Source organism: Melanotaenia boesemani, chromosome 12, assembly GCF_017639745.1.
Source record: "Melanotaenia boesemani isolate fMelBoe1 chromosome 12, fMelBoe1.pri, whole genome shotgun sequence".
NCBI classification, from domain to species: Eukaryota; Metazoa; Chordata; class Actinopteri; order Atheriniformes; family Melanotaeniidae; genus Melanotaenia; species Melanotaenia boesemani.
In genome coordinates, this window is record NC_055693.1 from 13,295,271 (window position 1) to 13,322,487 (window position 27,217).

Below are 27,217 nucleotides of genomic sequence, written 5' to 3' on the forward strand. Positions count from 1 at the left end.
TTTAATGAAGGTTTTATGTAGTTGACAAATTTAAGATTTTATATTCTTCCCCATTCTGCTTTAATTAATGACAGAAGACTAACAGTTCACGTGCCCAAACCAGATCAGGCTTCGAGTAGGATTATTTCACGACTATCCATTGTGCTTCCGATTGTTGTGGGAAATCCGCAACAGCCGGGACATAATGTGCCATTTCACTTTTTCTTATGACTCCAGCCTATAGGATTGTTGTTGTCACGGTAAAGCTGCTGCTGGCTCTTTCAAGCTGCACGTGCCTATGCGTCACAGTTGCCGTCGCGACGGACCTGTGCCGTCTGAGGACAGCGGAGCTCAAAGCGAGACAGTATACACACACACACACACAGGGGGTATTTAAACAATAGATAAATAAATTTTACAGCGTTACTGATCCATTGTCTGACAGGCCAACTGTAAAGAAAAACTATCGCGCTTTAAGGTGAACAGCATCTGATAGCTAACTGTTCAGCAAAAGCAGCCCTACACCACATATTAACGCTTGTTGGCGTGCAGAGTGGATACAATGTCCCAGAGCATGTGGTTTAAAACTGATAAAGAGCTTCCGTGACCTGTTGTAGTAAATTTAGATGGTATGTACTCTATTGTCCGCGTAGTGGCAGTATTACAACAAATTTTGAAGCTGAAAAAAAGCCGGGATACAATAATCAAGTTAGCCATGAAAACATACAGGAAAACCGGAAGTTGTGTACATTTTTATTTTATTTTTTCTTAATAAAAGCCACAGTTCACTGACTCCTGTCCCCTGTTGTGGGCATTTTCTTTGCGTACACCTCCTTGTACTCCTTCGAAATGCTGTGTCAGATCGTATTGTCTTCTAAAGATGTGTAAAGATCGCATGTGTTTGGCTGTGACACTTGTAATTCATCTTCAAAATGGCCACGAAAGGAGCAAGCAAGAGGTAGACAAAATTTATGTTTTTCTGTCATACTTTTTGTACCTTTAAAGAATAGTACTTATGCTGTAGTGGACATCAAGATCATAATATTAAACTTAATGATGCCACACTGAAAAACAGACTGGACTTGAACAAAGTGGATTTTATATGTTACCGGAGAGGAAGATTCAGATTTTGACTGGTCAGATGATGAGACGGATAACTTTGAACCTGCTAACCAAAAAGAGAAAAATGACAGGCACGGTCATGTGGTGGTTAGAATCAACTGCCTTACAGCAAGAAGCTTCTTGATTTTGAACATCATCTGGGGGAGTCTGCATGTTCTTCAACAATCAAGTGTTTCCATTTTATGGTTTCCATGACAGTCTGGACCATGCATGTTTTATTTTGAAACGCCTTCCCGGAAGTGTTAAGTTTTGCTTTGCTAGCTTTCACTCACTGAGCGAAAACAGAAGGCAATGGATCAGGCGGTTGAAATGGAGAGCGAAAGGATTGGGAGGGTGAGCAAAAATGTTCAAGAGACATGGCGTGGCAGCATGACACAATAAAGGAATCTGAGTGCAACAAAAGGACTTCTCTGGATAACAAAGCCAAAGCTGTGGAGTCGAGCTGACTGTGTGGAGGATTTTCATTTTTGCTTTGGTCTAACCTCGTTTAACCTGACCAGTGCGCACACAACGTTTCTGTTGAACCGTATCTGCAGAGAGAGGTCTCTGACCAACAAGCCTTCTGACAGCATAAAAGGTAAAAACTAGTGACTTTTCCTGGCTTACAGTCACTCAGGACTGATTGTTAACCACCACGATTAACACTGCGCTGAAGTTACACAGTCATACACCCTTTTCATTGTTTGCTAGCTCATTTTGCCAGCATTGTCAGCATTGTTAGCAAGTGCAGGCAAAACACTTCCAGTGGTCTGTATTGAACTAACATAATGTACTCGTACAGTGGCTCGGCGACATGCGTGTTTCTGCATTGATTAGAGTAGCTAGGCTAATGTTAGCAGTTGACCTAGCAGCTAGCTACTTGACAGAAGTGCCACATGGGGCTCTGTTGTTGTGACCTACCTGTCAGAGGGAAAGAGTATGCCCGGACATGTCCGTGGGTACAAACCCTTAAACAAACTCCTTTCTCGTCTAACCCAATACATAAGGTATATTTGCTTTGAGTTAATGTTAATCTATACAGGCATATTTTGATACTGATATTAGTTTACACTGTTTGTATCATCTGGCTTACTCACAAGAAAGTTGTGTAAACAAGCAAAAAAGGAAACACTTGAGGGTTACTACTACCCTAAAATGCCTTAATATAAAGTCAGATACCTTATCAGTGAGTTACAAATTATAATGCATGGCTCAGCTTTAGTAATTATTGATCAAATGAATACATTCTGGCATAATGTCATCTAACTTTTTGTCAAGTAAAAACTAAACCCATGATGTTCTCAAAAGCAAGATAAAATCTCCTGAATCTTCCACCTGTTATCACCATTCAGGGCTTTGAGATTTGGTCAGTATCCAATACAAATACTTAGGAATCCTGCTTGACAATGCTCTCTCAAACCTTACACTTAGCAAATAATCGAAAAACTTGAGTTAAACTGTTTCTTTCTTCTTCTTCTTCTTCTTCTTCTTCTTTATTTATTTATTAATTTTTATTTAGAAGTAAGTCTTGTTTTTCATTTAAAGGCAAGGCAAATTTATTTGTATAGCACATTTCATGTACAAGACAATTCAAAGTGCTTTACATAAAACATTTCAGCAGGGTGCAGAAAGCAATAATTATAAAAAAAAAAAAAAAATGATTAAAGCCAAAACAACACTTGTTGCTGCAACTTTCAGCAGGAAGTCGGTATCCAGTTCTTATATACATTGGGATAGTGTATCTCCGAGGTTCATTACAAAACTTAAAAACCCTCATACACCACAGCACATTGTAACCTTGGGTTATGAAGTTATTCTTAGTCTGCTCCCCACTTATTTAAAAACTCATATAATTCAAAAAGTACTGTAAATTGTTGGTTTCATCCCAAATAAGTACTCTTTATTTCTCTAATATCTATATTAAATTGGGGCAAAACAAACATATGGGTATAAAGAAAAAAAAAATCTACCTGAATCTTGAGCAACTAAATTCAATGAAAAAAATGTGCAGAAAGTTCAAACTTCTTGCAATTATATATATCTAGTGGTACAACACGGATTTACCAATCTGTGGTGATTAAATATCACATGATTTTGATGTCTTTAAGCTTTTTAAAAAAAATATATATATATATATATATATATATATATATATATATATATATATATGTGTGTGTGTATATACATAATATGTGTGTGTGTGACCCACAGAGACATTTTAAATCTCAGGAGTTTTATATTTTGGTGAAATAAAGATTAATGCATTAATGTTTCAGCTTTGAAGAATATTTCTTCTTATGCTCTCAGGTAGCTCAGTATGAGTCGAGATGGGTGGATGAAGAAGAGAGCCAATGCCAGTGATGACAATGGTTGGGGTGAAAGGGTGAGTATAACTCATATCTTCATAACAGCTACAAGCCCCATCCCCCCCCCCCCCCCCCCCCCCACCACCACCACCACCACCAAAACACACAACCTTCCAGCTGCAAGAGATCATATGATGCAGTGGTTTATGCATACTGTGCTTGGAAAAGTTAGACTACCCTGGTCTCCCCTCTCTTTTTCTTGCACATTTCCTTCTAACTAAATAAAATGGAAATATGGGTATGTTTAAGTGTTGCATTTTCTTTCTTGCTGTAAAATTGTAAAATTGCTGCTAAACAAATGGTTTAAATAATGAGAAATACTTTGCATTTATTGAGTGTTGGGTCAGGTAAATCACAAAAATGTGTTTCTTTTTTCTTACCTATTTTTTTTATCTGTTATTTAGACTCATGTATCTCTGCTTTTCTTCTCATGCAGGGCGGCTACATGGCTGCCAAGGTCTTTAAACTGGACGAGCAGTTTAAACTTGACGCCCCAAGAGAAAAGCACAAGGATGGAACCTCTTCCAGCATCTTCAGTGGAGTGGCTATTTATGTCAATGGGTATACAGGTAACATTGTTCACTCAGACTGTATTTGTGTAGGTTGTTGCTGTTTGGTTTGTTTTCCTTTGTTTTTTCGCTTTTTTCCCTGTGGGTCCTGTAGAGCAAAAACTTAAAAAGTTTTTTCAGCACTGTCTCAGAGGATTAGGGCTGCTACATACTCTGCAAAAAGCGATAACTTCAGCTGAGCAGAATTTTCTTGTTGTGGGGCTCAGAGAAGTATTGTGTGATTGGTTGGACATCTGAGGTGTTCAGAAGAATAAGAAGACATTATCGGAGGAAGTGAGGAAAACAAAGAGGGAAAGTGACAGAGCTAGAGGCAACATTGAAGTGACTGATACTGACGGGAGAGAGCTCAGAGAGGAGACAGGAAGCAAGATGAATGCCAAATTAGCCTTTGGTAAGGGGTGCCAAAGTGTGAAAATCTGCCAATGTTCAGTAGTGTGGCTTTAAATTGTCAAAGTAAAAAGATCAGTTAAAAGGGTTAAATGGAAGGATAAACATTAACCTCATTGATGTGAATTAACTGGTGTCTGCACCACACAGGGGACTAATCAAGGTTCTTACGAGTGCTCAAAATCATTAAAAAAATTATTTTATTTTTCTTTCTTTTATTGGGAGTTTTAATAGTTTGAAAAGTGGTTGCATTGCATCAATGAGACCCCAGCCATTTTTATACTTCATGGATTTCTCTCTCTCTCTCTCTGTCTCTCTCTCTTCCTCTTCTCTTTTCATTGATTGCCCACTGTGTTATCCTGCTGTGTTTTTAAAGGGGACATAATAAACAGTAGGCAAAAAAGGCCAGATTTTTTTTTAAAATATGTTTCTAATTTTTTTGATGGAGCACTCACATTCATAATGTACATTCCTAGAGCCTTTGTTGCCCTGCAGTATCCCAATATTGACAAACCCCACTTTACAAGTTATTTATTTTTTTCTTTTTGGGACGCTGCATTACTTTACAGCAGTATTTTCCTTTAGGGCACCACATCACGCACTGGCTACTAGGTATTAAAACCCTGCCCGTTTTGAAGGTGCACCATAGTTGATTCAACAAAGAAACCCAAGAGGACGTTATTGGGGGAAGCGAGGAAAAGAGAGAAAGGAGTAAAATGAAGTGTTTGCATCCTTCAGCCTGTCAGGATACTATTGAAGGTCAACTAAACGGCTCTTTTTGCTGCTGGTGTTGATTGCATTTTAAAGCTGATGCGATTTTCTGATCTGTCATATATTACTTTTTTGTTTTTGTTTTCAGATCCAAGTGCAGATGAACTCCGCAGACTGATGATGCTGCATGGTGGGCAGTTCCATGTTTACTACTCGCGCTCCAAAACCACTCACATCATTGCCAATAACTTACCCAATTGCAAAATTCAAGAGCTCAGAGGGGAAAAGGTCATCAGGCCAGAGTGGATTATCGACAGGTGTGTTTAGTGAGAAATGAGAATTTCTATATTTGATACAATTTTACACAATATGAGCTAAAAATCTCCTTGTTAATTTTGCCATTTGTTTAATGTAGCATCAAAGCTGGGCGTCTCCTGCCTTACCTACAGTACCAGCTTTACACTAAACAGAAAAGCACACTCTTTGCTGGCATGACTCTGCGCCAGACCTCAGAGATTGCAGGACCAAGCCACAGCCTCCTTCAGCCGGATGTCCATCAAAAGCTTCCTCTGCCACAGCGCAACACTGAGCTCTCAGTTCCCCACAATGGTCAGTTCTCCATCCCTACCCCCAGCCGCAGGAGTGCTCACCCTCAGTCCACCCAGCACTGCACTGAAGCTCACTCTGTTAAACCAAAGCCAGCTCTTTCAGCATCCAGTCAACTCTTTTCAGATTCCAGGCACAGAAGCCCATCACACACCCACCCACTGTCAAACCCATGCCACACAAAGCACCCACACAAGTCTCTGCAGTCTCCGCACCTACAGGAAGAAGAATTAAAAATGTGAGTATACTGAGTAAATTCTAAGATGGAAAATTTTATTTTAGTTTTGCTCTTTTTTTCAAATTCAAGAAAAAAATTGTTATATAACCATTTTTTAAAATGAAATTTCTTTCTTCATTCATTTTTGCCACAGAAATGGATTACTGCGGACCTCGTTGGATATTGTGAGCCATTCGAAAAGGAATGAAATGCAAGAGTGTGAAGAAAATGCTTGTCATGCTGGGGCTTTAAAGGTGGTAAAGGAAGCCCTGTGGACCAATGGACATGCTCACTTTGTTAATGGTGCCTTAAAGCCAGAGGACCTTACTCCTTTTAAAGATCAGTCCTCTCCTGACATGGACATGCCCAAATGTAGAGTCAAGAGTTCACCAGATAAACCTCAAAGTCCTTCAGTACAATCCCAGGACAAGCCTGACCCTTACGAGTTTCCGCTCAGCCCTGCAAAGCAAGCTGAGCCTTCTCCTGTTCTTTTGGAGCAATCCAGCACACAAATAGCCAATGGCCAGACCGCTAAACCTCCAGTACCCACCTATCATGAGGCTACAAAAGCCAATGAAGCCCAGATTGTCCCTAAACATCTCCATCAACCTCCTAAGGTTGATTTGATTTCTGAGCAGACTCATTTTTCCCATGCATCTTATTCTCTTTCACAATCTTCAGTTCGACTGAATGGAAGTTACCACAACACCTTTTCATCTGACCCTGCATCCCTCAGCGAAACCAGTCTAACAGTCAAACCTGATCCTCCCACCAGTGAGACATCATCTAAGTCTTCAGTGCAGCTGCTGGAGCAGACTGGCGGTCTGATCTCTGAGTTCTACTCTCACTCACGTTTGCACCAGATCTCCACATGGAGGATTGGTTTTTCTGAGTATGTCAATGAGCTGCATAGCAAACAAAAAGCATCAGGGGGCACCTCCTACCCTGGGAAAGATCGATTGAAGAAATGTGTGGCTCAGCGTATGGCAGACTGTGAAGCTAGGAAAGGTTGGCTTTTCTATTTTACATTTCTGGCTGCTTTTCTGGGCTTTGGGTTTAAGAACCATGTCTTGTCTTCTTTAGCCTCCTCAGTTCAAATTCACTCAGGGACCTTTGTTGCACCTGCTTTCTCTTTCTCTAAATATGTTCTTTTGCACCACCCAAAAAATGAGAAAAAAAAGTTCATATTACAAAAAAAAAACATTTCCTTGTACATTAAAACTGTGACTGGGAAATGAAATGTGATAAGAACTGGATTTTGGGGGGATGTGTATGCCACAATTAGATGCTTTGTTCATGTTTTGTGAAATTGAGACAATTGTCCATTGATTATTTGACATGTCTGTCTATGTCAGGTACATCATCATCAGTAAGTGTTAAGTCTTGTATCCTCCATGTGGACATGGACTGTTTTTTTGTGTCTGTGGGGATTCGACATCGACCAGACCTTAAAGGCAAGATGTTTTTTTTTTTTTTATTTGTTCAGATGTATCCTCTATGTTAAAACATGTTTTTATATTACACTAGGCATTGCAAAGGTTAAAAACTCAATCGCTGCTCCTGGTTGAATTTGTCTTTTTTTTTTTTTTTTTAACTTCAGGGAAGCCTGTAGCTGTTACCAGTAACCGTGGACAGGGTAGAGTGCCCATGAGACCTGGGGCTAACCCTCAGGTGGAGATGCAGTACTACCAGAGGAAATATACTCATCCTCAACATGGTGAGATTGCCTTATCCACCTAATTTTTCTCATGAAAAGTCATTGACTTGCCTGCTTTGTGTAGACCTTGTTTATGTAAAACTTAAATCTAAGTGCAACCTTACTTAACAGAGGGTGCAGATGATGATCTACATGTAACTCCCACACAAGAGAGTCCTGATTCTCATTCCAATGGAGTGGACCAGGATGCTGCTGCTCTCTCAATGGCAGAGATTGCATCTTGCAGTTATGAAGCCAGGTAAGATATAAACTCAGGTCATGACAGACTTGTTTAAACAGAAATATGAATAAATATTCTTTGATACACAGGCAGGCGGGTGTGAGGAATGGGATGTTTTTTGGTAAAGCAAAACAGCTGTGCCCCTCACTGCAGTCTGTCCCATATGATTTTGAGGCCTATAAAGAGGTGGCTCTCAAGTTGTATGAAATTCTGGCCAGGTAAGAATAGCACTAAGGTCTATTTGTCTCTCACATATTGTTTTTTTACTTATAAGACAGCATAATTTCTCCTTTGTTTGCTTTTTTTAGTTATACCCATGATATTGAAGCTCTCAGCTGTGATGAAGCATTGATAGATGGTTCTGCTCTGCTGGCTGAGATGGGCATCAACCCAGATGAGCTGGCTCAAGCCATCAGAGCAGACATCAAGGAGAAAACCGGATGCTGTGCCTCAGTAGGCATGGGTGAGTTATTTTTGTTTTACACTGTAAAATAAATCAAGGTGGTCAGATTTTATCAATTCAAAATGACTAATCTGATCTCTTCAGGGTCCAACATTCTCTTAGCTCGATTGGCAACCCGTAAGGCCAAACCAAATGGGCAGTACTTCCTTAAATCTGAAGAAGTGGATGATTTTATCAGGGACCTGCCAGTAACCAGCTTACCAGGTAAATACACAGTGCCCTGTTCTGGTTGTAGCCACCATTCTGCAGTCTTTATCTGTGTAATAAATAGTTTACATTTCTTCTCCTAGGTGTTGGGCATGTTATGGGCAAAAAGCTGGCTGTTATAGGTGTGAAGTCTTGTGGAGACCTCCAGCAAGTGTCTTTGTCTCAGCTGCAGAAGAAGTTTGGACCCCGTACTGGACAAACATTGTTTCGCTTTTGTCGGGGTCTAGACGACCGACCTGTGCGCTACGAGAAGGAAAGAAAATCTGTCTCTGCTGAGATGAACTACAACATTCGATTTACTAAGGTAAAGCAGATAGACCCTGCTTCTTTTTTTCTGAACTTTCCTAATGATTTTACTTGTCTTTTCTAAGCCTTTTGTTTTATTACTCACTAGGTTGATGAGGCAGAGTGTTTTCTTACTAACTTGTCCATGGAGGTGCAAAAACGTTTACAAGAAGCAGGACTGCGGGGTCGCAGAGTTACCCTTAAGGTCATGGTTCGCAAGGTTGGAGCACCACTGGAACCGGCTAAATACGGTGGTCATGGCATATGTGATAATCTAGCCAGGTTAGAAAGATTGGCATCCTTGCATTTTACCCCTTCAATGGGAAGGGACATTATTTCTCTGTATGCTCATCTTTAACCTCTCTCATTTCCTGTAAGGACTGTGATGCTTGCTCAGTCCACTGACAGCGGCCAGCTGATTGCCTCTGCAGTCATCAAGCTGTTCCATGCCATGAAGCTGCAGGTGCAAGACTTGAGAGGGGTTGGCATCCAGGTTCAGCTTCTTGAGGGAAATCAGTCCATCCCACAGGACTGTAGGGGACCTCGAACACGCTCCATCAAAGAGATGCTTTTAGGCCAAGGATCGAGTGCCAGATCCAGTAACAAAGGTTTGTTTTGTTTATGTGCCTTAGCTTTTGTAGTTGTTTTCTATAAATCCAGTTATATCTTGGCTAATTTTTACAGATGCTGCAGGCGCTCATCAAGAACAGACTCCCTCTCAGATGGTCCAATCAGCTGGCTCCTCACCACTTCCTTTGTCACCTGCTGAGCCAGTTCCGGGAACAAGTAAACAAAAGCCAGCCTGCAGAAAAACACCAAAACATTCCCGAACACGTCTCAACTTCAGCATTGAAGTCCCCTCACCTTCTCAGGTAAGTCATTAAAGGCACTGTTTTATGGACACAAAAGCTGGTTAATAACATCTGTGTTTCTGAATGATCTCTTAAGGTGGATCGTTCTGTGCTGGAGGCCCTGCCTGCAGAGCTGAGAGAACAAGTGGAACAATCGTGGACTAGAAGGGACGGGAGACCAAATAACTGCCATTCACCTGGTCTGCAGCTTTCCTCTTCTAGTCCTTGTCCAGCCTCCCCTCCTCATCCTGCACTGTACACTCCACCAGCTGGAATGTTGGTTCTACAGATTCCAAACCAGCCAGACAGTCCAGGAATTCTACTGGAGCTACCAAACTTCTCACAGGTCGTGATGCATTGGTTTGAGATTTGATTGAGGCTATTTATTTTTACAGCACAAATTGAGTAGAGCTTTTTTTTATGGTTCTAATAATTTATATTACATTATCAATTTCAATCAACTAAATTTAGGTCACGTGATCAGTGTTTAGATACTCATATGCTCCACTCTGACTGAAGGTTGATCCAGATGTATTCGCTGCCCTTCCCAAAGAGCTACAGGATGAACTGAAGTCTGCCTACAGCCGTAGCACAAATGCCCAAGCCCTGGCAAAAACAAGTGAGTCAACAGATCTTGCCTTTTTTCTTTTACTAGCTTGTATATCACCTTTCCCTCTCATTTTTGACCTCTTGGTTTAACTGTAGTGGAGCAGAAAAATCCATTGTTGCAGCTGAAACAGTCTGGGGTGGGGATTGGTATTGGTCGAGTGAAGCGGCGCTACAAGAAGAGGAATGCAGTGAGTCCTCTTAAAAAGGGAACTTCACCCCTGAAGAGGCAAACAACAAACAGTCCAGCCAAAATTATACCACCACCTAAAAAACCACAAGAACTGATAAATTTACCAAAGGTGAGTCTTAACTGTGGTTTCAACTCTGAAATTGGATCTTTTGTTTATTTTTTTTTCTGATGGTAAAAATCTTGAATTGAACTGATCTCTGGTATTTAAACCTATGTTGTCTTCTCAGACTGAAAATGGTCCCTCAACCTCAAAACTGGACGCCTCAGCATCCACAACTAAGTCAGTTCCTCGTCCTGTTCCAGCGTTGGCCGGAGCATGTGACTTGACGGACATTAAAACGCTTCTACGAGAATGGGTCACCACAATAACAGGTACGTCTTAAGATCAGATGTATTCTGTCAGCACAAGTCATAGACTGAGTTGTTTGTGGGGTTTGCAAAAAATGCAGCTTTTTAAAAATGTCTTACTTTTTATTAGAACCAATGGAGGAGGACATCCTGCAGGTGGTGAAATATTGCACAGATTTGATTGAGGACAAAGATCTGGAGAGGTTGGATTTGATTATAAAATATATGAAAAGGTAAGCTCTGTGCAGTTTCTCTATTTACCTCCTACCCTGTCTTTGTTATTCTGTTGATTTTTGGTTTGTTTCGTGTTGAACTTTTTCCCTACAGGCTCATGCAGCAGTCAGTGGAATCTGTTTGGAGTATGGCATTTGACTTCATCTTGGATAACGTGCAGGTGGTTGTTCAGCAGGCTTATGGTAGTATCCTGAAGATAACGTGAAGAAGAGGAAGCTGTTCTCATTGTGTGTGGTCTTTAAGCCACATTTAATTGTGCACTTCTTGTGAGTCCATCTACTTAAATAATCATGACATTCAAATGATTATTTAATTCTTTCTCAACTGCACCACTGCTGCAACATCTGGTAGTTTTTACAATGCCCTGCTAATAATGACTGTGTAAATACCGATTGAGAAGGAGCCATGGCAGTATTTGACAAAAAAAATGCACAGTAAATCCTTTTTTGTACTTGTTTTTAATGGACAAACATCTCCAACTGACGGGCATGAAATGCTCTGTGTCTACTCACAAGAACACAAATCAGTGATGATCGTAGCAGCTTTTTTGGAAATTCATCCTTTTTGCAGGCATTGCTTTCTTACACATCTGTTCTACCCAGACTTGTAACATATTTTATTTTACATTAACAAATACTTTTACAATAATACATTAACTTTCCTCAGCTGTACACACATTGGTACTAAGTACAATGCATATCATGGTAACATACAAAGCATCTCTTGGCAGTTTTACAGTCTATTTACCTCATAGCACTCCTCATGCATCAAAGATTTCAGAAATGCTGGGGCAAAAACATGATGATTTTTCATTGTTAATGTGGATCTCTTATATCCAGCATTTATCTGAAATATCTGCAAATGCTGCATACATTAGTAAAGGTTTTGTTTTTGTTTTTTTGTTTTTTGGTTGTTTTTCTACAAAGAAAAGTGCCAAGTCATGTTACTATAATGTGTAAATAATGTTTTTAAAGATTCTTGTTAAACATTTTAAAAGAACATGTAAGCAGAGGAATTGCCTCTTTTATTGTTTACCAGTAGTGGATTCTTAGTAAATTGTCTTGAAATTGTAATTCTTCTCACTCTTGAACTGTTTAAGTGTCCCTACATAGATATCAGAAGCTAGCCAAAGTACTTCATCAAGGGTTAGCTGTTGATTCTCTGTAGCACTCTTATTTGGGGGGGAACTGACAGCATTCATGGCAATCAAGCAGCCTATGCATTTCTTTTCTTTTTTTCTTTTTTTTCTTCTTCTTAATACCCACTGAGCATTTGTATTGGGAGTACCATTAAATCCAGTATTGGGTTTTCTCTGGTTTTCTTATGTGTCAACATTGAGGTAATGCTGGATTTGTACAGAAACAGCTGATCTGATTTCTAATCCTGTGGCTCATCTTGTGTAACTCACACTTTGGGGACCTGGAATGTGGCTACTTTTCTATATTTCTGTAAATTCAACATTTTTCTTTTGCTCTATGGAAGATACTATGTTTGTTTTTGAAGAGTTACCTGTATATGCAAACCAGATCAGTCTGTCATCTTCAAACATTTGTCAAAATGATTGTAATTTCGAATGTGTGAGTTTCCACTCATTTTCAAGATGTTGCTTGTCTTCACCTGTCACATCTCTCCTGAAAGGAAAGGCCACGAGCAAAAATTGGCCCGTGTTGTGTTCTCTAAACTGGCTTGTGCCTGAAGACCTGAAGCTGTGAACTTGTTTGTAAGTTTTCTAAACCTTGGTAATAAACTGAAAACTATTATTTTATTGATCCTCATCAGTTCTTAAAGTTGCAGCCCATATTGTACTGAGATACTTTCAGGAAAGGAAAGCAATGGCTTAAAAAAAAGGTTTTTACAATTGCAGTTTATCTGCACAAATTACACAAGTCACATTTTAATTTATTCCAAATCCAATATTTAGAAATCTGCTTCTGTGAATGTAATCTCATTGCAAGTGGGTCTAATTTTTTTCAAATACTGATACCAGGAAAAATAAGGCTCTATAAATGAAGGATCTGGAGTTTAAGAACTGCTCCTCCAACTGTAAAGTGAATACTCTCATTTTATATCCACTGTATAACTAACTCAGTATCTTTAGCTAAACAATTAAAATAAAAATTGTCATATTTTTCACTCTAGTTGTGTATCATCCAGTTTTCATAATTGCCATTTGTCCTGTAATTGATGTCAAAGATATTTAACTTTTTGCAAACACTTTCGTTATTGTAATTCAATTTAAAGTCTGTTTATTTCAGACATTTGTCTTCTTTGATTCTACAGATGACAACACCTACAAGCATTGTTTCTGAGATGATGTTCCACTCCATTCACAAGCTAATTGTAAGGGGTTATTAAAGACTGAGGCAACTCCCACTAAAAACTTTAGGATCGTCTTCAGTTACCCGAACCATCCACTCAGTTTGATCAGCTTTTTAAATGGATGGGTGGGTTGTAATTCAAAAGAGTGGTTGTCCTTGCCTGACACCAGTGCTGAGCTGCTCGTGGTTGAGGCGCTATTGCCTCACTTGATTTGCGTAATTTGTTGCGCACCCCCAACCCTAAGTTGGAAATGGATGCATGACCTATTGGATACACAAGTAAGTCAAAATCCTTATCGACCACCCCTTGACCCAACTAATAGCTTACTACCATTAACATAAAACAAATTAGTAAAAACAAATTTTTGTCCACATTTAATACACGTTGGTGGCGGTAAAAGATTATTTTGTCATTTACCAACCTCCATTATGCAGCAAGAAGAAGTTTCAACCGCTCAAATCTGACGTCATGCAACTGCGATTTCCAAATTACTAAAAAGTGCAAGAGATATCCATTATGAAATCATGTTTCGCTTTTTAACAACGGGTCTCATCCAGATAATATAACGGACGAGGGTACCGGTTGGTGGCGGTAATGCACCGCATAACGTTGTTTGCCGAACAGCAAATAAAAAACACCTGAAGAATAAGAAGAAGAAGGAGGAGGAGGTTCTGGCGTGGTCTCTCTGTTGCAGGGACAAAAGATAACATTTAACTTGCAGGACATCCTTCAAAGAAGCTCAGGGGAAATCTGTTTCAATTATGTATTTAGTTTCCTGAGGACTACAGGACTAATGTACAGAATTTAGTTGTTTTTTGTTTGTTTGTTTGTTTTTTAACGTTAGACAGGTAAGACTCATGTTCCACACCCCAGTCCAGTTGGTGGCGGTAATGCACCAGTAAGTTAGCTGCCAACCGCCTTAAAATCCAAAGAAGAAGAAGAAGAAGAAGAAAAAGAAGAATGTTCTGACGTAATATCCGCAGCATTTAGTGTTTCGCGGACGGACTGAAGCCTCAGTAAAGTTGTCATTCCACCAGGTACTTAATTAAAGCCAATGGCTAATATTCAGCATATTCTGTCTTTAACCAAGCACGTTGTTAGTTTTATTATTAGCGCACACACTTATCAATAGTATTTTTGTTTTTACAGGTTAGGGTAAGCTAATCACAGGGTACAAGTGCTTCTAACAATGTAGGGTAGGTTTGTGTTGGGCTAAAAGTCACTAGCATAAACGGGTTTTTTTTTTTTTTTTTTTTTTTTTTGGAATTACTGGAGAAAGATTTTGCATTCAGCAGTATTTCTCTGTTGTTAATAATTAAGTTAGCAAAGAGCGAAAAAATACATATCGAATGAAAGGACATCATTGTAGTATATAGCAGTTTCGCTTGTATGCATGTAGAACTAGCTAACAACAAGCTAACGACAGTAGAAACAAGGCGTGCCGAGACGTTCCCAAGCCGTTGTTGTCGGAGCCCCGGTTATATTGAAACTACGCTACGACAAAAGAGAGGAAAGGAGCGCGCGCGATATATATATATATATATATATATATATATATATATATATATATATATATATATATATATATATATATATATATATATATATATATATATGTATGTATGTATGTATGTATGTATGTATGTATGTGTGTGTGTGTGTGTGTGTGTGTGTGTGTCAAATGGGGCTGTCAAATGATTACATCAGATTAATCACAAATTTAAAATAATTTCAAAATGATTAATCACCATTTGCGAGTTTTATATCCTTTTATCATTGAACTTTTAAGTGTTTAAGTGTTTTTGTGCAGCGGTGATAAAAGTCCTACAGAAGCATCACCCAAAGTAAACAACTGTTAAAATAGATCATTGACTGTTGGTGTTGCATATTTTTCTTCACTTTTAAAACGTTTTTCCTGGTCAGTGCTCCACCTGACACCCATCAGAACTTTTCTAGACCCGCCCCTGCAAAGCTGAACTATAAATCCTTTCTACAACTACATCCTTTGTCATCTACTATGTTAGAGAAGGTCCTGCCAAAAACAATACTTTGGGGTAAATAGGTGACTGTGAACCATGAACGGCTAGTTTCCTACTTTTCAACCGAACGATAAACGCAACAAAAGAAAAGCTGATCAGCTGATCACCGACAGCAGTCGCAAACATAGACGACCAGAGAGCCACTAGAGCAGAAACGTTGGTGCAAAACCCAGCTGCGCCATCGCAAGTTTAAAAAAGAATGCAGGGAAAGTGCGGGTGTGGAACCCTCTTACCAGGAAAAGAGTGTGTGTTAAAACACCCCCTTTCTCCAAGGAGACGATGTCCATGGGATGCTCCATTAATGCTGTGTTTATTCTCAAGTCCATCTATAGAATCACCCGACAGATCTTTCCCAGCATGCTTCTCCTTGTCCCGCCATCATAGCAGAGAAATGACGGATGTATGGGGCTTGTCATGCGTTATTTGCGATTAATTACATAATATATATGTGTGTGCGCGCGCACGCGTGCGTGCATATATGCCCAAATCAAAACAGTCATGTAAACACAACAATCAGTGTGTCACACTTATACTGAACAAGTATATACCTAATGTTACATTACCCAGTGTTAAACATGGCTGAATACAGAGAACACAGATAAATCAGCAGCTTTCTGAAGGAAGATGAGATCATACTAAAGCTCAGTGTATACATCAACCTGGTGCAGTTATGGCATGAATTGCAAATTGACTCAGTGTTGCTTATCCATGCAATTACATATTTATAAAGTGTCTTATATGTGTCTTTTGTTTTGTAACATGTTAAATTTGACATTTGCTCTTTTCCCTTTCAGATTCAGTCTTTCACATTGAGCAGGCAGCCATGGCCAATCAATCAGTCGATATCTTATCAAAGGTTTTGGAGCAGTCAGCTAAGCTGGTGGAGGAGCAGGTGGATGCACAGTTAAGTAAACTAAATGAAATGGATGAGGATGATTTGGACAGGCTGAGAGAGAAGCGCTTAGAAGCCCTTAAAAAAGCTCAGAAACAGAAGCAGGTAAGTGAACATTAAATATAGTTATTTACATTGCTTGCTTTTATTAAATTCACAAAAGCAGATGAAATCATTTGAACCACTGAGAATATATGTCTTTTTTTTAGCACATTACATAGTGTGAATTATTTCAAAGGAGTCCTTTTTTCCCCATGTTTCTTACCTCAAACATGTTAAGGTGTTATTTTTTCAAATATTAAGGACTTCAGAGGAGGGAGTTTTTAAACAATGTGAATTCAGAGGTCAATGTCAAACTTATTCTGAGTCAGAGCAATGTTTGCTAGATTGGATTATGATGTATCAATTTGTCTCTCTTTTCTTTTATTGTTTTTTTTTTTTTTTTTTTTAGCTTAGCTTAAATATAAATTTGCAGTTTGTTTTAGATGCACAATGCTCTATAAATACATTTAGGGGTACTTACGGCCCCCAAACCTAAGCATGTAAGCAGTTTCAAAGTTATTTAGTGTTTTTCTAAGCACCCAAAGCTCTTTAGAGTAAATCCATTATTTATTCTCACCACAATCATTCTTTGTGATGGCAAGCTGCATACAGTATTTAGCAGCCAATCCACACCAACCACCACCAAACATGGTGAAAAATACATCTGCAGATGCCTCTGGACACATCTTGAGTGATGTTCCTGGAATCATTCAGTGTTTCGAGTCTTTCAACATCATATAGCCGAGGCTGATCAAACCTTGGCTTGTGTCCAGATGGCTTGCTACCCTATCTCCAAGGATCTCGTCGCTTGAGTCACAGCCATCTTGAGGCCCTGTGTGCCACTTCAGTGGCCCTTCAGATGGCTCTCCTCTTCCTCTCTCCTTCAATGTCCAAATGCTGAAGGAGGATTTTGATTGATCAAAGTAATCAGCTGATAGACAGCAGTTACCTTCCATTGATCTGTAGAGTCAAAATAGAGTTTCAGTAGAGTAAAAACTCCAGTAAGTTCTAAACTATCTTCTTTTATTTTGGTCTAGAAGTGGCTGCAGCACAGAGCTGGGGAGTGAAAAATGAAAGGAAACCTGTAGCACGTGAGGCAAAGCCATGCAGAAGGTCTGATCTGCTCTGGCTGTGACTTCTAAATAGTTGTTTTAGCCTCAGAGTATATAGTACAGATTATCATTACAGTATTTTTCATGCCTTCTTTCCACGTGCTGCTTCGTGTATGACAGCAGCGTGCATGTGTTTGATATGATTGCAATGCAGAGAGAAGGCAAAAATATTTCTGTCTCATAATGCCAGCAAAGTGCAGAAACCCTTTTGAGCTGCTGGGTTTTAGTGAACTTCTTGATTATATGAACATTTATTCATGCAAGGTCCAATATGATGTAAAATCTAGCATCGATTCATCTCGGCATATCGTCCTTTACAGAATACTTCCACATTATCTGATCCAGAATGCCGGGAGTCTGAAATATAGAGCAGCACAAAATCCTGCATGATGTAAATAACCACCTGTGGCCGGAATATGATTAAATTTCTTCTGTTCTTTACATACTAAATATTAAAAATTGTTTTAATGAAAATTCACGTAGTTTTAGGAAAAGTCAGGTCCCAGCAAGCCTTCATGATTTTATTTGACAGACTTATTGAATGTGCACATTTCAAAACGGTCAAAATGACTGTCTCAGCGTTTCTTGTGTTAAATGCATTTGTGTATAAAATAAAGATATAGTACAAAGATATGTTCATCACTACAGATTTAACCTGAAGGTAAATTCAACAGTGAGCATTTCTGTGAGGTGCAGCTCCTAAACTGGGAGGATTAAGAACTTCCAGAACTTTAATTTTTAATAACTTTTTATAAAAAAAATAATAATAATAAAACAAGACTCATAACATTTTTATTATTGTCATTTTTATTATGTAAATTGAGGGAACAAAAGCCGTATTGGCTCCACATATAGGCTCAAGAAAATCGGGCACAGCTGATGTGAAAAAAAAAAAAAAAATCCCATATCCCTAATATGTATACACTAGCGATGCCAACCCTGGAAACGAGGAGGACACTGGGATGAAATGGGATTTGAACATCCAACCTTCAGGTTATTAGATGACCCACTCTAATGTCTCTTGTTGTCTCACAAAGATCTCTGGTTTATAGTATAGAATTCATAAGATAAATATGAAAGATAAGACAGCTTTGTAATTACCCAATGATTTATAATCACAATGGGTACCTTAGTGTAATCTATAGACTAGAGCACCACAGGAAGTGAACATTTTTGTTTACTGGTTGGGAATGACAACAAGACCCAAAATCCCACCTAAAAAGAGACCGTGTGCCTTTATTGTGGCGGAATGTAAACAACAGTTTTTCTACTATTGTGTTATTTATTTTGAGCTCTCTGTTTTTAAGGACTGGTTGTCCAAAGGCCACGGCGAGTATAGAGAAATCTCTAGTGAGAAAGATTTTTTTGGTGAAGTGAAGGAGAGCAAAAATGTTGTCTGCCACTTCTACAGAAATTCAACTTTCAGGTAAGTGCAAAAGTAGCCACTACATCTTAAAAATTCACTTAATGATGTAACTGGTGTCTGAATGAGAAATTTGATCTGGCCCAAACCAATGCTGGTATTTGTACTAAATCATATATTTAGAAAAAGATGAGCATATAACTTGTTCCCCAATTTAATCAAGTTTAAAAATTCATAGAAGTCACCATAGACCGCCCCCCCCCCCCCCCTTAAACTTAGCTTCTATATGACTGTGATGTGCTTTAAAATGTTTGTTTTTATGTTTTGTTCTTAAGAATTTACTAAATTTGTCAATCTGTCTTCTGTCCCCTACATGTAGATGTAAGATCCTCGACAAACACTTGGCCGTCTTGGCGAAAAAGCATGTTGAGACCAAATTCATCAAACTGAATGCAGAAAAGGCACCGTTTCTGACAGAGAGGCTGCGCATCAGAGTTATACCTACACTGGCTCTGCTAATAGATGGAAAATCTAAGGACTATGTGGTTGGATTTGCTGATCTGGGCAACACAGATGAGTTTTCCACAGAGGTACTTGAATGGAGACTTGGATGTGCAGATGTTATTAACTACAGGTGAGATACACTCCGCAGTTATGTACAAGTAAGTCTTGTAATTCAGCTCAGTTTTTTAAATTGTTTTTTTTGTTGTCCCAGTGGAAACCCGATGGAGCCCCCAACAGTTAAATCAGGAAAAAAGTTCACAAAAGTGGAGAAGAAAGCCATCAGAGGACGAGGATGTGAGTCAGATTCTGAAGATGACTGAAAGGTTCTAATGGCTATCTGGTTTTGTCTTTCGTAATAGTCTTGTAGAAAGCCCTTTGTAATTTTTCCCTTCTCAATGGCATCAACAACATATTAATTTGCATAATTTAAATCTCAAGATCAATGGATTTATCTGATCGTGGATCCTGCCTTGTTTAGCCTTATTTGATAAATTATGTGCCATGTTTAAATTTGGAATACAAAGTGGTAACACACATGCATCATGTTGTTATTCAGGCATTTGTAACTGTCCTAGTCTTATGTTAGAAGAGATTTATAGATACATGTGGGACAAGAATGAATTTATTCTGAGTTTAGCATTTGAATACATTTTTTTTTTTAATGAAATGATCTTGAAGCAGGAGTTGGAATTACAATGTAGACCTAATGAAAATCATAAAATGTACACAGTATAAGTTGCTTCTGTGAATTTTGTATTACACTTCTGTAGATTCCTTTATATTTTCTAAGCCCATAGATGGAATACTACTACTGGGGAGAGGGAGTAGTTTGGGAAAAGTGATCTGTGTTAAATCCATAGCCTCATCCAGATGGTGCCAAACTTCTAATAAAAGTAACAAACATTTTAAAATTTTTACTATTTTAAAGTATCTTAAAACACAGTCATCCATCTATAGATGTGACCTTGTTGTGTAAGACAAAATGTTGATGTTAAATGAATGAATTGTCAACTCTTTATAGCATTTTCCTGCTCAGATTAAATATTTTGCCTGTTAGGCAAGAGATTTAATCGATGACAGTATCCACCACTGGGGTGATTGGTTATTTCCCTTCATGAGGTCACAAAAGGAAAGATGTCAGACTCACCCATTTGAGCACACATTACCTAAAAGTGGAGCAAGCAAGAGGAGACAGAATTTTATCATTTTTCAGCCTCATACACAGGCTCTGAGGACACATATGACTGTTAAGTGAATTAATGAATTAAGTGAAATCATGAGGTGAAGCAATAGTTACATTTTCTACGCACATATAGTGTTTGTTAACTGAATCAACAAAGAAAGCAAGAACTAGTTTCCACTCAAACTAAAAATCAGACTGCTTGTGATTTGAACATTTTCATTTTCATGTGAGCTCAATAAAGACTCTGACCCACCCTGCTGTTGTCTTTTGGAGGACAATAGATTTTCACACATGAACGTCTGTGATCATTTGATATGCTGATTCACCAGATTTTCTCTAATTAATATATATTAATATCTTCTTGGGATAACTTAAGCAATTCACTTACAATAACACACACTGCCACATCCAGAAGTTCTCCGATGACACAGTCGTTGTTGGCTGTGTTTCTGAGGGGGACGATCTGGAGTACAGGACAGTCATCAGGGACTTTGTCAGCTGGAGTGAGCGTAACCAGCTCCAGCTAAATACCAGCAAGACAAAGGAGATGATTGTGGACTTCCAGAGGACAGCATCCTCTCTCACACAGGTGAACATCCAGGGATCGGACATAGAGGTGGTGGAGAACTATAAATTCCTGGGTGTTCACCTAAACAACAAACTGGACTGGTCTACAAACACCCACGCCCTCTACAAGAAGGGCCAGCGTTGCCTCCACTTGCTGAGGAGACTGAGGTCCTTCGGAGTGTGTGGGACTCTCCTTAGGACTTTTTATGACTCTGTGGTGGCCTCAGCCATATTCTATGCTGTGGTCTGCTGGAGAGGGAGCAGCACAGACAGGGACAGAAGCAGGATCAATAAACTGATCAGGAGAGCGAGCTCTGTCCTGGATTGTCCTCTGGACTCCGTAGAGGAAGTGGGGGAGAGAAGGATGTTAGCCAAACTGACATCCATTATGAGCAACACCTCTCACCCCCTACATTACACTGTGGGGTCCCTGAGCAGCTCCTTCAGCAGCAGACTGTTACATCCACGGTGTAAGAAAGAGAGGCTCCGCAGGTCCTTCATCCCAACTGCTGTCAGACTATACAACAATCTGTAACACCTGAACCAGGCTGTCATGTTGTAGTCTGTTTACACTGTTTACACAGTCATTCATACCGTCACCTTATACTGTTATTGTTTTTATGTTTATTGTGTTATATTTAATTCTTAAGTTTATCTATTTATTCTTTCTTTTTTCACTTTCTCTGCTTTGCTGCTGTAATAAGTGAATTTCCCCGTCCGTGGGATCAATAAAGTTTAATCTAATCTAATCTAAGCAAAAAAAAAACATTCAAAATTTCTTTTATTGAATTTGTCATCACCTCTCCCCTATCCATAACAATTAGGAATGGCTCCTGTCTCTCGTGACCCTAAATAGGAAAATAAAACTACAAAATGGATAGTTCTCAGTAATCCTACTTCATCTGGATGATTTCTACTTTACTGACTGACATGTCTTGTAAAACAGTTTACATTGTAGTTTACATTTTTCATGGAAAAAAAATCAAAAACACCCATTTCCAAGAGCAAAAGGAACACACTGAAAGCTTTTTAAAATTTTATTTATGAACAACTGAACTTTGAGACAGAATTATGACTCGATAGCCTTCTGGTCAACAGGTTGGAGGAGGCGACGCACAATCAGCTCTCCTTTGCTGTTGATGTATGTGTCAGCCATATCCTGCTCAGCAGGGAGCCCGTAGGGAGTTTTTAAAGGCTGTATCCTGAGGGATACGAAAAAGATAAATAGATGGGAGAGATTAATTGGTTTTTTTCTTTTGTGAGTCAATAATGGCTTTAATTTGCACTTGAATATTATTGCCCTGTAAACTTAACATTCTTGACATGTAAATCCTCTCAACTAACTTGGATGACATCTGTACTTACCAATATTTGTCTAGCTTTGGTTATTTACAGATATTATCATTTATGGCAGGTTTGCTAACCACATTTGGCACAGCTGTCTTACCTCACAAGGTGTTTGACAAACTTCAGCTGGTGGTTGACTGCAGGTATATTTTTGTGAATTACTGGCACATGGGCCTAAAGCAAGACATAGTGAACAAAGTTAGAGAAGAAAAATTCAAGGTAGTAAATGTTCTACTGTCAACAGATGTTTCAAATGTTTTAACATGATGCAATTGCAGCTAATGGTTTTAACAATTTTCCTTTGTAAATTACATGACTACATATGCACCATACACTTTGTACAATGCTCATGAGGTCCATTAAATGCAACTCTCAGATACCAATAATAAATCTTTGCAGCTTTTAATTATAATTTGAAGTTGATAGTAGATAATGTGGTTCTGTTGTACTTAGAAAAAGTTCAGAATGAAAAGAACCTTTTCACTCCTTAAACTCAAATACCAGATCTCTTGAAAATGTTCCCCTTTTACTGCAGCCTCACCTTTTGAAGCTTGAGGTGTTTCACCATCTCTTTTTCCCAATACGGCCTTCGCATCACACTTTTCACTCGTGTCACTATATGAAGTTTGTGTGGTTGGTCTGGATCACCACCATACTTCTCGTGCTCTTTTGATCTCTCTGCAAACAGCTATTAAGAAAGAAAGAAAGAGTTCTTGACCACAAACGACACAGCAAGTAATGTGTTTGGGAGACCTTATAGATTTACAATTTGTCATTTCACCCAGCAGAAAAATAAGGCTCTTGCCTTTGACCTTACCTCTTTGGGTATTCTGGCTTTGGAAAATTTGCTGCGTGCAGAGACAAACACCCCACAAGGTGACAAAACTACAGCTTCTCTCAGGCACTGTAACAGAAAAACATAGGTTTGCTTTAAAAACAAACAAAAAAAACATAGCATTACAGCATAGGCTAGCCACTAGAAGGCTGTTGTGTTTCCCATATAAACACGATTATAGTGTCCAAGAAAGCAGATTGTGCCGCCTAGAATATGAAATGTTGGATTTATTAATACTGCCCACTTAGCTTTGTTGTGCTGAGTTAACTCGTGTTGTAAAGGACAAATTGTTAAATCTTAACAAAGGGCATTAAATTAACACTAATAAAATAAATAATGTTAAAAAGATAAGGAGGGGGAGAACGTTTTTGTCTGACTTTAATCAAACGTACTCATCAATACAAATGCACTATGACAGTATCATTTTTGTCACGAATAAGGCCTTATGTTTGATGCACTTGGGCAGTTATTATTTGAAACATAGAAAATACAGATAAATGTCCTTACCTTAACCGAAAGAAAGCTCAAACTCCGACAGACGCCCGACATGCCGAGCTGCCAGCTACTCTTTAGCTAAAGAAACTAACACGCCAAGGACACAGGCCTGCTGACGCCTAAATCAATGTGTGAGTCGGCGGGTAAATAAGCTTCATGGACAAAGTACTTGTTTTCATATAATAGTTGCCAAAATGACTAATAAAACACAAAATAAAAAAATCACAACGAAACACAGTAATCACATTTATGTAAAGTCCTGTATCCTGCACGTCTCAACCGGAAATGTTGGTGTGTTGCACCCTAATTACACCGATGTGATCTAATCTTCCTCCGATTGTTTCCCTGCCTTTAAAATTTCAAAACTTGTTTTATAATTAAAAAGAATATACTTTTATATTCCAGCGTTTGAGCATTCGGATAAAATATAGACATTAAAGCGTGTTTTTATTGAATATGTTTCCTTCCACCTATCACAAACAGGTATAATGTTTCTCCGGGAGTTATTTTTGTGACACACAAATGCGACAGTTAGGTTGGGAGGGAAGCGCTAATTTTCATTCAATTTTCTGTTCAAATAAAAGCATGAAACAACTATAGGAGCACATAATTAATTTAAAAACAGAACAATGGCACAAAACCATGTGTCGGGGATGGAGGCGTCCGCCGTCTCCGTCCTAAAGCGGGCAGTGGAACTCGACCAGGGCGGTCGTCTCCAGGAGTCTCTCGTCTGCTACCAGGAAGGCATCCAGCTGCTTATGGACGTGTTAAAAGGTCTGCTATAATGTACCCGTTAAGCAGTGAATGCACTTTTAAAAGTCTGAAAGACACAATAAAAATCTTTTCACGTCTATTTGTCGTGTAAGCAGCTGTCAAAGATGAGTCAAAGAGAGGGCACTACAGGGAGAAGATCAAGGGCTACATGGACAGAGCAGAGCAAATCAAAGCTCAAGTGAACCAGATGAAAGAAGGTATAGTGATTCACCAGTACAGGATTAATATCAAGCTTGTTAAACGGAGGATCTGTAACAGCCAGTGCTGAATCAATCTGGTTTGACCTGTTACTTTCTTCAACTTACTTCATACGTCATAAGATTCAAGTTTATTTTTAGAAGCACAGTAAATACATTTGAAATAATGAATAAGAAAACATGAGTTCCTCGGGGGGGGATTGCTTTGTTGCAGCAGGGCACATGCAGTAAACAGCACACAGGTGATATCAGACAAGAACACGATCACACACACAAATGAATATGTAAAGACAGTTTACATTTGTTCATTGTAAAGTCTGACAGCAGCAGGGAGGAAAGACCTGCCGTATCTTAGCACAGCAAGGATGGATCAGTCTGTCACTGAAGCTGCTTTCTAGAGCAGACAGGGCGTCCTGCAGGGGGTGGGACTCATGGTACAGCATGGATGTCAGTTTTGTCAGGACCCTTTTGTGACCTACCTATACCGAGTCCAGAGAACAGCCCAGGACAGAGCTGGACTTCCTGATGACTTTGTCTAGCTTCTCCCTCTCTGTGATGCTGCTTCTCCAGGCAGACCACACTGTACAGGATGGCTGATGCAGCCACAGAATCATAGAAGACAATCAGGAGTGCCTCCTTCACTCCAAAAGACAGCAGTCTCCTCAGAAGATAGAGCCTGCTCTGACCCTTGCTGTACAGTGTGTCCATGTTGTTAGTCAGAGAAACGATAGAGTACAGCTGGGACCATGTTGATTTTGCTACTGACTGTAGAACACCCCTAAAGTGTGGAATTTTTCTACCGCACACTAAAAGATCTAATTTTGTCCCCCCCTGTTTCAATAGATGGGAAATACCATGAACAAATTAAAATTTCAGAAGATGCTACTGGTTACAGCTATGAGGCTCTATTCAAGCCATACATCAGCAGTTCTCTCACAGAAGTCTGGGTGGAAGATCCGTACATACGGCACACCCACCAAGTAAGAGCTTTATCTGCATTACTGTTTTATTGTGGCCTTTTTTTTCTCTGTGGTATCATTTGTATATGATTCCATTAGATTAGGCTTTGATTGAAAACATCAGCTGCTGTTTTGTTTGTTTTTTTTATTTCGGTCATTATTTCATAGAGTAATGCAAAAGTTATTAAGGATTAAGACCATCAATGTGTGTTGAGTAAACAGTAGATAATAAAAATGAGTAACAATTAGTGCAATGACTTAATTGGATTTAGCATTAAAGAAGAGTAAAACTGGGGTCTGTTCTACTGATACAATTAAAGAATAAAGAACTGTTGCAATGTATAAAGCACTTTGAATCTTTGTTTGCAATTATATGTCATTAAAATTAATTAAAACTTAACAGTTAATAATTTCACTGGAGTGTAAAATTACCAAAATTATTTGTCAAAGAATGCCCTTATCTCTCTTCCTCTCCACAGTTGTACAACTTCCTGCGGTTCTGTGAAATGCTGCTAAAAGCCTCCTGCAAAGTGAAAAATATCCATCTCCTCACTTCACAGGATGAAGTAGGTTATTTAGATAATGAGGTCACACTGTGTGATTAATATAAAGAAACCATGGCTGTCTACCGTGTGTAGTTTGTGGTGTCTTTTTTGACTAATACACATTCTATCCTGCAGGCTGACAACAGCCAGCAGAGCACTGCTCTGACTGACATGAAAGATAGTCTTAATGCTCATGGAGTGACTCTGGATCTGCAGTACTCCTCCACTATCCATGACAGAGAGATCAGGTGTTGTCCTCATTTTCAACAGTTACACCAACATCATTCATTCATTCTAGTTTGTGCCTCTAAACTAAACTAAAAGAATTTATTTGTAGGTTTGACAATGGTTGGATCATAAAAGTTGGAAGAGGGTTGGATTACTTTAAGAGGCCGAAGGTGAGGCTACACCTTCATGCTTATTTTCTTCCATCACTTGCTGCTGTTGTCAGTGTATTAAGTTCTGGTTGTCTGCATCCCACAGGGCCGATTCTCTATTGGATTTTGTGACTATGATCTCAGGCAGTGCCAGGAAACCACGGTAGACATTTTCCACACCAAACACACAAAAACTCTCTGAGATTTATCATGCTCAGCTCAGTTTCTTTTCTCACCCAAGTGACTTGCCATTAATGATCTACTTAGACAAAAACAAAAACGAAAACAAGCCAGAACATCTGTTGTGTTACTGACATTTTCAGAGTTTGGATTTATAACAATAATTTTGACTTTTTGCTGCACTGGAATGTTGTAAAACTCAGCTAACTGAACAATTAAATCTTGTTTATTTAATGTTATGGGTTCTTTTGTATGACCAACTATGCCTTCTCTTTTTTCTATACTTAAACTTATCTGCTGTAATTATGGTTGTATGCAGTAATGACACATATATACAATGTTATCACCACCTGGTGGAAAAATGAATGTCTTTTCTTAAAATGATTAAAATAGCTTTTATATAACCATGAATGCATGTTGTTCTGCA

At 38.9% G+C, this 27,217-nt stretch overlaps 4 protein-coding genes across 8 annotated transcripts; 3 read left to right on the forward strand and 1 right to left on the reverse strand.

The window, feature by feature from the left end:
- Positions 1–1,368: 1,368 nt before the first annotated feature.
- On the forward strand, positions 1,369–13,193 carry rev1 (REV1 DNA directed polymerase). Of its 5 annotated transcripts, none has more exons than XM_042001063.1 (22): positions 1,369–1,678; positions 3,388–3,463; positions 3,883–4,015; positions 5,262–5,430; positions 5,529–5,957; positions 6,091–6,944; positions 7,292–7,390; positions 7,537–7,653; positions 7,765–7,891; positions 7,963–8,091; positions 8,182–8,336; positions 8,421–8,540; positions 8,627–8,847; positions 8,938–9,110; positions 9,207–9,436; positions 9,513–9,700; positions 9,777–10,025; positions 10,199–10,298; positions 10,373–10,587; positions 10,706–10,850; positions 10,957–11,059; positions 11,154–13,193. In XM_042001063.1, exons 2-22 carry the CDS (start codon positions 3,398–3,400, stop codon positions 11,263–11,265), a joined length of 4,134 nt encoding a protein of 1,377 aa, XP_041856997.1. In that variant the 5' UTR covers positions 1,369–1,678; positions 3,388–3,397; the 3' UTR covers positions 11,266–13,193. The 5 variants fall into 5 exon arrangements, with proteins under 5 accessions (XP_041856997.1, XP_041857000.1, XP_041857001.1 ...); XM_042001066.1 differs by having other exon boundaries at positions 10,385–10,587; XM_042001067.1 differs by lacking the exons at positions 1,369–1,678; positions 3,388–3,463 and adding an exon at positions 4,262–4,406 and having other exon boundaries at positions 3,888–4,015.
- Positions 13,194–14,265: 1,072 nt separating this feature from the next.
- On the forward strand, positions 14,266–20,056 carry txndc9 (thioredoxin domain containing 9). The gene is made up of 5 exons (XM_042001068.1): positions 14,266–14,416; positions 16,213–16,415; positions 18,772–18,890; positions 19,207–19,461; positions 19,543–20,056. The coding sequence occupies exons 2-5, from the start codon at positions 16,242–16,244 to the stop codon at positions 19,649–19,651; spliced, it is 657 nt and encodes a 218-aa protein (XP_041857002.1). The 5' UTR covers positions 14,266–14,416; positions 16,213–16,241; the 3' UTR covers positions 19,652–20,056.
- A 2,057-nt stretch (positions 20,057–22,113) lies between these two features.
- On the reverse strand, positions 22,114–24,059 carry mrpl30 (mitochondrial ribosomal protein L30). The gene is made up of 5 exons (XM_042001069.1): positions 23,771–24,059; positions 23,246–23,332; positions 22,970–23,116; positions 22,529–22,602; positions 22,114–22,283 (listed from the first exon to the last, which is right to left on the reverse strand). The coding sequence occupies exons 1-5, from the start codon at positions 23,810–23,812 to the stop codon at positions 22,151–22,153; spliced, it is 483 nt and encodes a 160-aa protein (XP_041857003.1). The 5' UTR covers positions 23,813–24,059; the 3' UTR covers positions 22,114–22,150.
- Positions 24,060–24,270: 211 nt separating this feature from the next.
- On the forward strand, positions 24,271–27,201 carry mitd1 (MIT, microtubule interacting and transport, domain containing 1). Its single transcript, XM_042000830.1, has 7 exons — positions 24,271–24,532; positions 24,628–24,729; positions 25,573–25,709; positions 26,168–26,254; positions 26,369–26,481; positions 26,571–26,631; positions 26,717–27,201. The coding sequence occupies exons 1-7, from the start codon at positions 24,388–24,390 to the stop codon at positions 26,810–26,812; spliced, it is 741 nt and encodes a 246-aa protein (XP_041856764.1). The 5' UTR covers positions 24,271–24,387; the 3' UTR covers positions 26,813–27,201.
- Positions 27,202–27,217: the final 16 nt, after the last annotated feature.